Source organism: Emys orbicularis, chromosome 17, assembly GCF_028017835.1.
Source record: "Emys orbicularis isolate rEmyOrb1 chromosome 17, rEmyOrb1.hap1, whole genome shotgun sequence".
Lineage (NCBI taxonomy): Eukaryota > Metazoa > Chordata > Testudines > Emydidae > Emys > Emys orbicularis.
In genome coordinates, this window is record NC_088699.1 from 24075251 (window position 1) to 24089982 (window position 14732).

The following is a 14732-nucleotide window of genomic DNA, read 5'->3' on the forward strand; positions in this document are numbered from 1 at the left end:
GATATTTCCAGGGGTCTGACTACACTACAAGCACTACAGCGACACAGCTGCAGCAGTGCCACCACAGCACTATAGTGTAGACACTTACTACAGCAATGGAGGGTGTTTTTTCCATCGCTGTAGTAAATCCTCCACCTCAAGAGGCAGTAGCTAAGTCGATGGAATTTTCCAAAGCACCTAAACCAGTTACGCACCTGACTCCCATTGAAAGTTAGCTGTCTAAACACCTTTGTATATTTAACCCTTAGGTTCTGAAATACCTATGTCACGTTTGAAAATGGAATTTAAGGCCAGATTTTCAAAGGTCTTGAAGCATCTAAAGATGCAGATAGGTGCCTAGTGGGATTTCTCAAACCACCGAGGTGCCTAATGCCCATTGACAAAATCCCACTAGGTGCCTATCTGCATCTTTAGGCACCCAACTACCACTAGGAATCTGGCCTCTAGTGATGGATGTAGCCGTCAGGACTAGCACCCGGCTCTAACTACTTTCTGTCATGGACAAATATGATCTCACACAGGAGTTTTTTCTCATTAAAATGTCCTGAGCATTCTGCAGTTTTGTGTATTGTAAAAATACACCAACCTATGGTCCTTTCAGGCACATGGTTAGTGGTGACATGTTCATTTTAGGTGTTTGCATGATTTCAGTGGGAGTTAGGGTCCAGATTTTCAAAGGATTTAGGTGCCTAACGATGCAGATAGGTGCCCAGCGGAATTTTCAAAGGCATCTAGGCACCTAAGTCCTATTGGGTGCTCTACACTGTTTCCCGGAGCTGTGGGGGAGGTGAGCAGGAAGAGCATAGGGGCTCTTTGCCTCACCTGCAGCCAGGCTGGAAGGCTCTTGGCAATTTCACAGGCAGCCAGGAAGACAAAAAATTGCCTTTCCGCTCTCCCAAAAGAGAATGTTTCTTTAAATCCCTTCCCATGAAAAAATTCATGTTTTTGATATTTTGTCTTGGGTTGGGATGAAAACGGTTCTAAAACCACATTTTTTCATGGGAATGGATTCCCATTTTTCGGTCAGCTCTAGTTGGGAGCATAGGTCTATTGAGGATTGTGAGGCACTGATACTGCAGTGATGGAGACCATATAAGTAGCATAGATTTAAATTCTGAATTACAAATGTGAGTATGACAACAACATGAGGATTCATCCTTTTACCTCAGTATTAACCATAGCCTGCACTAAGAGACTTTGAGTCTTTGCCTCGGAGGGTTGTCTGTCCAGAATACAGCTGTGGCCTCTGAACCTCAAAACGATTCCTGTCTATCGTTATCGCAATTCAACTTAGGTTCCAGGGAGAAAAAGAAATTCTGCTTCTCTGCAGGGTGTGTCCTTTCTGAAATAGTTTAGTTGTTTGTTTTCTTCCCAATGTTCCAGGAAGCATTCTTATTTTGGAGCTTCCAATCAAGGATATGCCCGATGGCTCCCGGCAGAGTATGAGGATGGAGTGTCTCTTCCCAAAGGATTAACTGAAGGAAAACTTTACAATGGATTTCCGCTCCCACTGGTACGAGACTGTGAGATCATTTGGTTTCTTGTTTAATCAATGACTCCCATATTTCTCTCCATGGCTGGGGGGAAGTGCTCTCTGGGCAGAGGCCCAGGCCAGGCTGATGCACCGTTTAAGTCTATTTTGTGAGCACATGTGAGGCTTAAGCCTTACATATGACTTGCGCTGGGCTGTGTTGCTTGGAGCACTCCACACACCTTCATCCCTTGGCAGGTGCTGCATGTGCAGGGAATACATTCAGACCGAATAGCATTTCTGTTACCCTCCTGTGAAGAAGAAAGCGCTCAATGGATCAACACTTTGAAATTTGTACTAAGAATCAGCCTCACTCCGTGGTTTTAGCAACCAGTGGTTTGCCTAGATTAAACTCAAACCTGTATATAAGAAGTGGTGGGACTAATTACTCAAGCTTTATTACTTTGGCCTAATAATAATGTGGCCTATCGGACTTTTATCCCTTTCACTTGACAGATTTTTAAAGGATAAATACCTAGCACCCCTTTCTCCATATTCATTATAGGTGGCTCAGTTTCAACGCCTAAAATTCAGGTCACCTGGTCCTTTCCTCTATTTTCAGTTGCTTAGTATTTTGATATATTTCTATCTGTTTGGGCTTATATTTTCTATGCTTGGTCTCTGAGTCAGGTTAATCTTTCTTAAAGAAAACATTGAACAAAAGTAGTGCAGCCATTTCAGCGAACAAAGTTAGTGGAAATATATAGTTTGGGCAATCTACAAATGTTTCTTCTTTCCTAGCTTTTAAAAATATATCCAGCACCTGGTGAGATGGGAATAGGTTTGGCAGAGAGTAGAGCTCAGGTAGCTGACCCAGACATGGCTAAGTTACACGCAGCAGAAAAACCACCATTTGCATCTGAACAGTAAGACTCGGTAGATCCTTGCTCATTTTCAGAACAGTCTAATTTAGGGTGACCAGACAGCAGATGTGAAAAACTGGGACAGAGGGTGGGAGGTAATAGGAGCCTACATAAGAAAAAGAGCCAAAAATCAGGACTGTCCCTATAAAATGGGGACATCTGGTCACCCTAGACTGCACTGGGCATACTAATGACCTGCAGTGTATCTCCTGCATTGTCTCATAGCCACACCACACACATGCAGGTGAGGCACCAGATGAGTCACAGGCAAAACAGACACTCCTCTGCCATTCAGCACAGGTGAAGGAGCACCGCCCCCGCTCCACTCCTGCCCCACCTCTTCCCGCCCAGTTCCGCCCCCTCCCCCGAGCGCGCCCTGTCCCCGCTCCTCCCTCTCTCCCCCAGGCCTCCTGCAAGCCATGAAATAGCTGATCGTGCAGTGCGGGAGGTGCTGGGAGGGAGGGGGAGGAGTCGATCCGGGCTGCCGGTGGATGGGAGGCTCTAAGGGGAAGTGGGGGGAGCTGATTGGAGCACCCACGGAGTCGGTGCCTATGGCGAGAATGAACCCAGCTCTCCCACTCCTTCTGGGTCATCCAGGTTGCACTCCATCCCCCTGCTCTGACCCTCAGCTCCGTGGAGAAGTCAAGAGGAGAGGATCCACAGTACCACAATGGCAGAGCTTCCCTTCCTCACGGAGGGGAGAGATCTGTTCACAAAGTGCGTCTTTCATGTGCAGAGGGGGGGTGATGATCTCAGTCTGGCGTCAACACACATGACTGAATACACGCAGGGAGCAGACTGGCTGAGTAAGGAAGTTCCATTTTAAGAGTCACTGTTCAGAGTAAAGCCACACTAATGCTTTCCCCATCACCATCATTACTATCATTGTGTGCTGTGGTTGTGCCTAGGACCCCAGTCATCAGTCAGGACCCCATTGTGCTAGGCCCTGTGCAAACAGAACAAAGATCTTCCAATCTAAATATAAGATGAGGCAAAAAAGGTGGACACAGACAGACTAGACGGGGGAGCACAATGCAACAACACAGGGCAGCATGATGGATAGGGTCTCAGCTCACCAGCTGCCTAAATACTACCTAGCTTTTTGTAGACATGCTGGCAAAGGAGAGTTTGAAGAGGGGTTTTGAAGGAGGACAGTGAAGTGGCTTTGCAGGTGTTTAGAGGGAGCTCGCCCCAGTCGCTGAATTGCAGCAAGGGAGAAAGCACAAAGCTGCTTCTTTAAAGAGTCAAGTGGGCGATGAAGACTGCATCATTGGCAGTTCATTGAACTTCATCACTGATGTTCAGAAATTGACTTTCAGCATATAAAGAGTTGTGTCTGATACTTTCCTGAGGTCTGTAGCAGGCTACCCCGAAAGTTACAGCACTTCCCCTATGGAGCTAAACACGTTCACTATGTCTCAATCATAAATGTTTTTGTTCTGATTCTGTGCAGGTTCGAAAAGTGTCAAATGAAATAATTCATACAGCCAATGAGAATGTCACCCAGGACCAGCAGCGCTCTGTCATCTTCGTGCATTGGGGTCAGTGGATTGACCACGATTTGGACTTAGCTCCTGTCACTACTACAAAAATCAACAATCAAGAAGTTCAGTGTGAGACCAGTTGCACCTCTGAGCTACCTTGCTTCCCAATTAAGGTACAACTACAACCTTGACTCCCTTCCTTCTTTGCAGGGTTTCTAAGCCTGAGACTAGTGTAGAAGGTTAGACCCAGAAAGACTTTATGGTGAAAGAATAGAGAGATCAAAGACATGAATTCTTCAAAGAGCCTAAAGCACCTAACACACTGTGTATATTACAGGGGAGCCGGTAGTAACCCCTATATTTAAGTTGCCTAACACATTCCCGTGGTTTCCAAACCCAGCAGTATCACCCTAGTGGTGAGAGTCTGCAGCCATGACAGGCCAGTAGCACGTGCGGGGTGTGTGGTAGGGGAACCCGGGCCCTCCCTGCTCCATCGGGGGCCCAGTGACTGCCAGGTCAGATACAGAGCCTGGGGCAGACACCCCCCAAGCCTGCTCCCTGGGTCACTTCTTACCCCAGCCTCTGCCCCTCCAAAGTCACAGCAGAGTCTGCTTATGGACTCACCGAGTGGGGTTTCTCCCTGGCAGTGATCTGAAGGCTCTTCTCCATCAATCGCAGCCCACTGCTCTCCAGGGCCAGCAGATGGGTCTGGTCCAAGCGGTGGGTGCTCCTTTAACCTCTCTGTAGGAGCTAACAATGTTGGATTGTTCCCTTGCTTTATCCACCCTGACACAACTGGGACGCTCCCTTTTGAGCTCTGCCTCCATTGTGAGCAGGCCCTGCAGGTGCAGCTGGGCTGGGCCTTCTGGGCCCAGAGCTACTCCTTAACCCTTGGTTCCCCAGTATGGGGCTGGTACACTCCATAACAATTCCATCATATAATGCTTTTGCAATCTTTTGTGAGAAGCTCTACTAGCTCCATTGTTTGCAGTTGGCTTTTGAAATTTGGCACAGAGAAAGCCCTGGAGCCAGAGAAGTGCCTGTTCATTGCCATGTGGAATTCTGTTCACGGTTTGCTGAGATACAGTAAATAGTTGAAAAAATGGCCATTTCCCCTCTGTCACTTTCATTCTGCAGGAAAATGTTGGTAGCCTGGGGTGAAATACTAACTGAACACCACATTCTAAGGCTGGGCCCACACTGCTGCCAAAGAAACAGTAGCCACCGTACTGGGAATGTCTATCAGCTGTAACAGGGTATTGTGGGGAGAGACAGACTAGGATGCTGCACCCAGCACCTTCCCCAAGCAGCTCATTCCTCTCTCTGGGGACACCCACGTGGAGTAGGAGCTCCTCCAGCTTCTGGAGAGTGGGAATGAGAGACCTGGACCAGGCCAGACTCCTTTTGACCACTCTCCAAAACCAGCAACTGTACCCAGGGGCCCATACCCAACTCCTGGATAACACCCTTTTTCTGTTGACACCTACTGACATTAGTCTGTAGCTCAGGTGGTAGTATGCAGTGCTGAATGTTCAGAGTTCAAAATCTGCTTATGATACATTATTGGTGATGGTGGGGAGGAGGAGTGACAGTTGTACATAAAATAATTTGGTTTTACTTGTTTTCTTTAAAAAAAAGACAGGGAATTACATGTACCAAAACTCCATTAAAGGAACACTATTTAGATTGCAAAGTCAAGCAATCCAAAGTTTAAAAATGCCAGAATTCAGGTTGTCCAATCAACCTTTATTCTGTCCCCTGGCACATATGGATCATGCTACAGTCTTTTACTATGTGATTATATACTATTTTTTCTAGGATTGGTTTAGTGCACAGAATGGACACACAAAAGGCAGAATTAAAAGCAGCCATAACTTTTGTCATTTCCTAACTTTTGAGTGCTTGACTTTGTGATCTAAATCATTTTCTTTTAGCACAGTTGGGCTTTTTGTTTGGTTTAATTGGGTGGTTTGAGGGTGGGGGTGTAGGGAATATTTTTATAAATCAGGAAAAGAACCTGGGTATCACAGTGGCCATTTCAATGAAAATCTCTGCTCCATATGCAGCTGTGGTGAAAAAAGCCAACATGCTGGTACAATGCATAAAGAATGGGATGGAGAATATGAGAGAAAAAATATAAGGGGCTTATATATATCAATAGTGTGGCTTGCTCTGGAATACTATGTGTAGTCCTGATCACTATATTTTGAAAAAGATATTGCAGAATTAGAGGGGATTCAGAGAAAGGTGGCAAGAATGATCAGGGCCTGGAAAAACTCTCCTGTGACGAGAGATTGAAAAGATTGGTATTGTTCAGCTTAGAGAGGGACCATATGAAAGAATAAATGATCTGAAGAAAGAAGATTGGGCTCCCTGGTCCTGGTCTCCCTGTCTCATAACACAAGAACTAGGAGCCAGCCATTGAAACTGGAAGGGGGCAAATTCAAAACTGATAAAAGGAAATACTTTCACTGGCAAGATTCAAAGAGGGACTGGACATTTACATGGGTAACAAGAGCATCTAGAGTTAGAATAGCTAATGCTAATACAATTTTTGTCAGGCTTATAAAAATTCTACTTCAGGTTTTAAAGCAATCTCTAACTATTAGAGATTAGGACAGGGGTTCTCAAACATCATTGCACTGCGACCCCCTTCTGACAACAAAAATTACTACAGGACCCCAGGAGCCTGCCCAAGCCCCGCTGTCCCGGGCAGGGGGCCAAAGCCTGAATCCAAGGGCTTCATCCCTGGGCAGGGGGCCTGTAACCGGAGCCCCACTGCCCAGATCTGAAGCCGAAGCCTGAGCCCTGGACGGCTTTGGCCCTGCGCTCCAGCCAGTCTAACGCCAGCTCGCGTGACCCCATTAAAACAGGTCGTGACCCACTTTGGGGTCCTGACCCACGGTTTGAGAACCACTGGAGTAGGATGAGACCTTCATGGGGGCAGATTGTCTCATGACTGCGTACTGTGGGGTTTTATGTCATCTTCCTCTAAATCGTCTGCTACTGGACACTGTCAGACAGGACATTGGACTAGATGTACCACAAGTCTCATCCAATCTGTGAATTCCCCTGTCGAATGGATAATGTGTTTGGAACATTCCTAGATTCATAGATTCTAAGGCCCGGGGGTATTGTGATCATCTAGTCTGACCTCCTGTATAACACAGGCCACAGATCTTCCCTAGAATAATTCCGTTTGAACTAGGGAATATCTTTTAAAAAATCCAATCTTTATCGACACATTAAATTGGGAGTAATTCTCTTTTGTTTTCTACAGTTTCCCCCTGATGATCCACGAATTAAGGACCCAAATACTTGTATGCCATTCGTCCGTACAGCTCCAGTGTGCAATGCCAAAACATTTATACATGAGCAGATCAATGCGCTCACCTCCTTCATGGATGCCAGCATGGTGTACGGCAGTGAAGTACCTCTAGCTAAGAGTCTTAGGAATCAGACAAACCAGCTGGGTTTGATGGCGCTGAACCAGAACTTTACTGATGCAGGGCTGGGATTACTGCCCTTTGAGAACAATTCCCAAAGCCCCTGTTTATTCACAAACAAGACCATGAATATCCCCTGTTTTAAAGCAGGTAAGTCATGTGCCTGGAGCACAATTAATTTTCTGAAGTGAGCGGCAGAGAAACTTAGCAGTGCCTGAGACAAATATAATGAGACATCAGAAACTATTGTGTGACAGTATTGTGTAAGAAAAAATGGGGGGAACCATGAAAATCACAAAACTGAAAATGGAACCGGAAATGTTTTGGTTTCCAAAAACCAAAATGACACTTTAAGCCAAACCATTTTTTCATTTTAAAATGTCATTACAAAACTAAATGAAAAATTCTAGTCAAAAGGAAATTTCCCACAGAAAATCCACCATTTTTTGGTCAAAAAATGTCAAATGGTCATTTTTCCGAAGGAATTTACCATGAAAAAATTGGTTTTCCAATACGCTTTGTTGTTGTTTTTTTCAAATAAAAGACAAACAAAACAAATTCTATCATGTGCAACCAACTGTCTCACCCCTTCTCTCACATCATCGATAGCAGGGTTTGTACTTCAGCACAGAGCAGTACCAGTGACATGGAACAGTGACTGCAGTACGTGGAAGCAGGAGTAAGCCATTTTTCTCTAAAACAGTGGACTGCATATGCAGAAACGTTCACATTTTTCTCTTTCAATTCTTCCTCCCAGCTGATTTGGCTCATGAATATTTTCAGATTTTGAAATTGGTGTTTTTAAAGCACCAAGTATATATATTACTGGTTTGGCATTTCTTCTGGTTATACGTTACACATGTGATCAGCTCCTTATCGCTTGTACCTAAGCTACCACTAATTTTCAGTTTGGTGATCAGTTCCTTTTTGTCTGTCATCTCCTGTTTGCTGCATCTGTTTATGCCTCTGTAGTTTGCAAACCACTGACTTTCTATACTAAGGCATGTTTATACAGAGAGTTAGTGCCAGTAAGCTGGGGTGCAAATCTCCAGTGCTGTAGCGTGCCGTGCACTAACTAGCTGTGTGGGCCCTGCATTAAATACAGTAACTCCTCACTTAAAGTCGTCCCAGTTAACGTTGTTTTGTTGTTACGTTGCTGATCAATCAGGGAACATGCTCATTTAAAGTTGTGCAATGCGCCACTCTTACGTTGTTTGGCTGCCTGCTTTCTCCACAGCTGGCAACCTCCCTACGCGCCCCACTCCCCACAGCGCCTCCCGCCCGCCGGCAGACCCGGCGGATCAGCGCCTTCCCCCTCCTCCCCCCGCCTCCTGCTTGTGGCAATCAGCTGGCTTGCAGCGTTTTGGAGGCAGGAGGGAGGGGGGAGGAGCGAGGACTCAGTGCGCAGGCTCCCCCTCCTTCCCCTGCCTCCCAAACGTGGCAATCAGCTGGCTTGCGGCGTTTAGAAGGGAGGGGAGGGAGGGGGGAGGAGCCAGGACGCAGCGTGCGAAGTAAAGGGGGAGGAGGTGGGGGGGAGAAGAGGCAGGTCAAGGGTGGGGGTTTGGAGGAAGGGGTGGAGTGGGCGGGCTGAGGGTTGAGCCCCCCGCCCCGGTGCTTGCAGAGTAGGGGAAGCTGCCCTGGAACCTAACCCCCCATTTACATTAATTCTTATGGGGAAATTGGATTCGCTTAACATCATTTCACTTAAAGTCGCATTTTTCAGGAACATAACTACAACGTTAAGTGAGGAGTTACTGTACTCTGTGACCCACACAGCCAGTTAGTGTGCAGCAGACTAGAGCACTGTAGATCATAGGCGTGCGCAGCACATTTCATTAGGGTGTGCACCCAGGGAGCCCCACCCTAGCCCCGCCCCTGCCCTGCCCTAGCCCCGCCCCCATCCACTCCCTCCTACTTCCCGCCCCCGACTGCCCCCCTCAGAACCCCCAACCCCCCCTGCTCATCCAGGATTTCAGCTGGGAAGACTCTGGACTCAGGACTCAGGACTGTCCCTATAAAATGGGACACTAAGCTCCAGAGGTCCCCAGTTTGATCCCGCCCGGCGACGGGGTCTGTTGGCATTACACAGGCACCTAAGATAACTAGCCGATTGCCCTACTTTCTCAGTATGAATCAGGAGGCCTCCCTTGTTGCACCCTCCTCCTTGTGTTTCCTCCCGGTATCCCACTTACCTCAGGGCTTAGGTCTCCATCCCCCGGCAAACCTAGTTTAAAGCACTCCTCACTAGGTTCTCTCTCTTTGTTAGGTGGATCCCATCTCTTCCTAGCAATCCTTCTTCCTGGAACAACATCTCATGGTTAAAGAATCCAAAGCCCGCTTTCCAACACCACCTGTGCAACCATACATTTACCTCCACAATTCGATGGTCCCTACCTGGGCCTTTTCCTTCAACAGGGAGGATGGACGAGAACACAACTTGCACCTCAAACTCTTTTATCCTTCTCCTCAGAGCCACATAGTCTGCAGTGACCCGCTCAAGGTCATTCTTGGCAGTATCATTGGTGCCCACGTGGAGAAGTAGGAAGGGGTAGTGGTCCAAGGGCTTGATCAGTCTCGGCAGACACTCCATCACATGCTGAATTCTAGCTCCAGGCAATCAACACGCTTCTCGAGTTTCCCAGTCTGGAGGGCATATGGATGACTCCATTCCCCTTAGGAGGGAGTCCTCGACCACCACCACCCGTCTCCTCCTCTTGGGAGTGGTTGTCGTGGAACCCCCATCCCTAGGACAGTGCATCCCATGCTTCCTGGTCGATGGGGTCTCCTTCTGATCCCTTCCCTCAGATGACTCTTCCAAACCAGTAGTCTTCCATAGTACCTGTGCAGAGAGCCTGAAAATGGTTTCTTATTTCTATCTGCATTGGAGGTACATGGGTTCTCTCTTTCTTCTTCCAGAGGTCACATGCTGCCAATTTTCTTCCCCATTCTGCACTGTCCTTTCTGATTCTTCTGCATGCTGTGCCTGCAGTACCAAACGCTGACTTCTATCCAGAAAGTCTTCATTTTCTCTGATGCAACGCAGGTTAATACTTGGGTCTCTAGTCCTTTAACCTTCTCTTCCAATATGGAGACCAGCTTGCACTTCGTACAGATGAAGTCACTTCTATCCTCTGGGAGAAAGACAAACATGGCACATCCTGTGCATGTCACAACAGCTGATCGCTCACTATCCATATTGTCTTCCTTCGAAGAGCCTCTTCAAAAGTTGTAATTACCGCTCACAGAAGCCTGAAAGGCAAAAACTCTGTGGGAGCTCCCGCTAAGTGAACTCCCAGGCAAAACTCCTGCAGACTGCCTGCTTGCTTCTGTGCCAAACCTTGCTTTGCTGTGAACCCCAGACTCCAGCGTCTGACCTCGATTCGTCTCTGACTCCACTACTTGTCTCCTGTCTGTAGCTGAGGCCTGACCCTGGTATCCTAAGCCAGCTTGACCCTGACTCTGCTACTTGTCTCCTGCCTGCAACTTGGTAACTGAGCGGTGCACATAGGTCACCCGCAGCACAGCTGTAACAGTGAACAACCCATCAATCAAACAGCAGATTGACCAAACGCACCTCTCACCTAGCCCCACTACTGCATACTTCCAATCACTGAGTCCGCAGCTCTTTCCTTGGAAATCCTCTATTTGGCTGCCTCTGTTCATAGCTCTGAACTTTTGAGCGGCAATGATCTCTCTATGAATGGTCTCCCAGTACTAAAACATCCTCTGAATTTCTAAATATTGTAGATGACAATGTCCTAGCTCAAACAGTGTTACATCCAACATGGGGGAATTCTATATTAGAGTTTGTCTTCGATCGATGACTATCTCTGAAAAGCTGGGTGTGACTTGCCCAGAATCACACGGGAACTCTGGCAGAGACAGGAATGAAATCCAATTCTCTCAGCTAGCATTTAACTGCTTTAACCATAAGATCATCCTTTACCTTTCTAAAACCCTCTGCCTCATACACTACATACCTTCTAACTTCTGTAACAAAGGAGGCAGGGGTCCTACAGACAATAGATTTCTTCATTATGCAACTGTGACCCATTCCTTGAGCGCTGTCAATACTCTGCTCTGAATGAGAAAGGGGACTGCAGGAATTATATGAGAACATGTAATTACAAACTGTATTATAATGTGCACAAACACACACAATGGGGGTGGGGGAGAAGGGCTGAATTAAGGTTGCATGGTGTTTTTTGTTTTGTTTTTCAAAAAAGCAAAGTAAAAAAAAAATAGAAAGCCCACCAAGTGGAATCATCTTGATCCCACCCACCATGGGACATATACAGGATCTCAATTTTGTGATCCACAACAAAGATCTCTACCATTTGAGATAACTGAGTAACTGGTAGCACTAGTAGATTGGTATCCTTTATGGGGACCAGCCATTACAGGGGAAGAGTCAGACATTTTGCTAATAGAATTCATAGCTGTTTGCTGACAGCAGAGGAGGGTTGAGATGCAGGAATCCTGGGTTCAATTCCAGGTTCTGGAGGGCAGTGTGATCTAGTGGTTATAGACCCTTCTGCCCCACCCCTCCTGCTCCTATTCCCTCTCCCACTCTGCTTCTATTCCAACCTCCAGCTCCCATTCCTGTCCCCTGCAGCTCCTATCACCCCAGCATACCCCTGCCCCCTCCCGCCACTCTTCTACCTTTGCATGAGAGTGATATTGCTCCTCCCCCTCCATGCGTTCAAGGTGCGAGTGGGGTGGTATTAAGAGTACAAGACAAGAGACACAGTCTCTCTGCTCCCAGTTCTGATGCACAGCACCACAGAACCCCCAGCAGCCAAGAGAATTAATTGCAGGAAAAATCCTGCTTGGCACCAGCTGCCCTGGGCAGGAGCATGCGAAGTTGCTCTGTGGGAATGTGCATGTGAAGGGATGGACCATGCTCAGTGCAGACACAATCCTTGAAGATTTTTTTCTGCCTGCCCCTAACAAATCTCCTCTGAGAATGCGCAAACTGAGATTTTTCAGAGGTTTGTAGCTTGGCCAAATTTGTGTGTTTTTTATGGGGATGGCAAAATTACATCCCTTACACTAGGGCCAGCCCTCTACCAAATTTCCAGTCCCTGCTCCACAGCATGGAGGTGCTAGAGATCCTCAACAAAACAGTTGTAAGAACATTTTAACATGGTCAAAATAACTTTAATTCCGTAGCCCCATTCTCAGAAACAGCTAAACTGATTTTGCTGAAAATTTCAGGAAAACAATCAGCCAGGGGAAGACACCTGGCATGGGGAATTCAGCCTGAATGGTTAAAGTTTGGCAAAATTATAAGGAACTGAAAACAGGGTATTACCATGGAAATGTTGGGCAACCTTAACTGTAGACAGCACCACCAGCTGTGCCTACAGCGAACTGCTAGCAGCTCACCTTACAATGCAGGAGTCTAATATGGCAAATTAAAAACAGTTCCTCAGCTGAATAAAATATACAATTATACTGTGTTTTTATAATTTAGGTGATGCACGAGTAACTGAAAATCTGGGACTTACAGCTCTACACACACTCTTTGTGCGGGAGCACAATCGCTTGGCTACCGAGTTGAAGAAATTAAATCCACACTGGGATGGAGAGAAACTCTACCAGGAGGCCCGAAAAATCATAGGTGCCATGACCCAGGTATTAGCTGCAATATCGTTTTTGCTGCCATTCACTTGTTGATTAAACATTTCTTGCGCAGATTTAGACATGATTTTTCCCCTCCAGAATTGCCTGTGCAGGTTCCTACAGGGTTGCTCAGCCCTGTCGCCACTGGGGCTATGCGTGCAGCAGCCTGCAGATCTAAATGTCTTAGGCACCCTCCGTGCTGCAGGTGCCCTCTGCCTTATCATTCACCGCTCAGTTTTAGTGGCTTAGTGTTGTACAAATGGAAATAATTACTGTGTCAGATATTGCACCCTCATGCGGTATCTTTGGGGACCAATGCGATCAATCCATGAATAGTTTCAGTGTGATTGTGTTCTACTCCATGGGGGTGGTTACCACAGCGCCTCCAGGAATTAAAAACAGTGAGGAATGATTAACGTGAGTTGCTAAGACAACCCCTTGAGGTAGTTTGCATTTCTTGGTTCAAACTGGGTTTTCCAGAGACATTTGCCCAGTCACCCAATTTTGTGAGATCCCTTTGTAACTCTTCACATTCTGCTTTGGACTTAACTATCTTGAGTAATTTTGTATTGCCTACAAACTTTGACACCCATTTAACCCTTTTTCCAGATCATTTATGAATATGTTGAACACCATGGTCCCAGACCTCTGGGAAACACCACTATTTACCGCTCTCCATTCTGAAAACTGACTATTTATTCTTAACCTTTATTTCCTATCTTTTAACCAATTATTGATCCATGAGAGGACCTTCCCTCTTATGATAGCTTACTTTGCCTAAGAGCCTTTGGTGAGGGACCTTGTCAAAGGTTTTTTGAAAGTCCAAGTACACTATATCCATTGAAACACCCTTCTCTACATGTTTGTTGACCCCCTCAACGTATTCTGATAAATTGGTGAGGCATGATTACCCTTTACAAAAGCAGTGTTGACTTTTCCCCAACAAAACATATTCATCTCTGTATCTGATAATTCTGCTCCTTACTATAGTTCAACCAGTTTGGCTAGTGCTGAAGTTAGGTTTATTGGCCTGTAATTGGCAGGACCGCCTCTGGAGCCTTTTAAAAAAATTGGCATCACATTAGCTATCCTCCCAGTCATCTGGTATAGAAGCTGATTTAACTGATAGTTTACATGCCACATTTAGTAGTTCTGCAATGTCAAATTTGAGTTCCTTCAGAACTTTTGGGTGAATACCATTTGGTCCTAGTGACTTATTACTATTTAATTTATCAATTTGTTCCAAAACTTCCTCTATTAACACCTCAAACAGGGACAATTCCTTAGATTTGTCACCTAAAAAGAATGGCTCAGGTGTGGGAATCTCTCTCACATCCTCTGCAGTGAAGACTGATGTAAAAATTCATTTACACAATGGTCTAGTCTTCCTTGAGTGCTCCTTTAGCACCTTGATCATTCAGTGGCCCCACTGATTGTTTGGCAGGCTTCCTGCTTCTGACATACTTAAAAAAAAATTCTGTTAGTTTTTGAATCTTTTTCTAGTTGCTCTGCAAATTCTCTTTTGGCCTGTCTGATTATACTTTTACACTTGATTTGCCAAAATTTATGCTCCTTTTTACATTATTTTCCTCAGTAGAATTTGACTTCCAATTTGTAAAGGATGCTTCTTTTGGTCTCTAACTGCCTCTTTTAGCTATGGTAGCATTTTTTGTCATAGAATATCAAGGTTGGAAGGGACCTCAGGAGGTCATCTAGTCCAACCCCCTGCTCAAAGCAGGACCAATTCCTAGACAGATTTTTACCCCAGTTCCCTAAACGGCCC

The 14732-nt window shown here is 46.1% G+C and overlaps 1 protein-coding gene across 1 annotated transcript in view; it reads left to right on the forward strand.

Moving 5' to 3' along the window:
- Positions 1-14732, forward strand: part of LOC135890777 (myeloperoxidase-like) — a 55200-nt gene that overhangs the window by 22651 nt on the left and 17817 nt on the right. Inside the window, exons 5-8 of the mRNA XM_065418201.1 lie at positions 1384-1513; positions 3848-4051; positions 7159-7474; positions 12801-12961. Of these exons, the coding sequence (XP_065274273.1) occupies positions 1384-1513; positions 3848-4051; positions 7159-7474; positions 12801-12961 (811 nt within the window). The remainder of the gene's footprint in view (positions 1-1383; positions 1514-3847; positions 4052-7158; positions 7475-12800; positions 12962-14732) is intronic.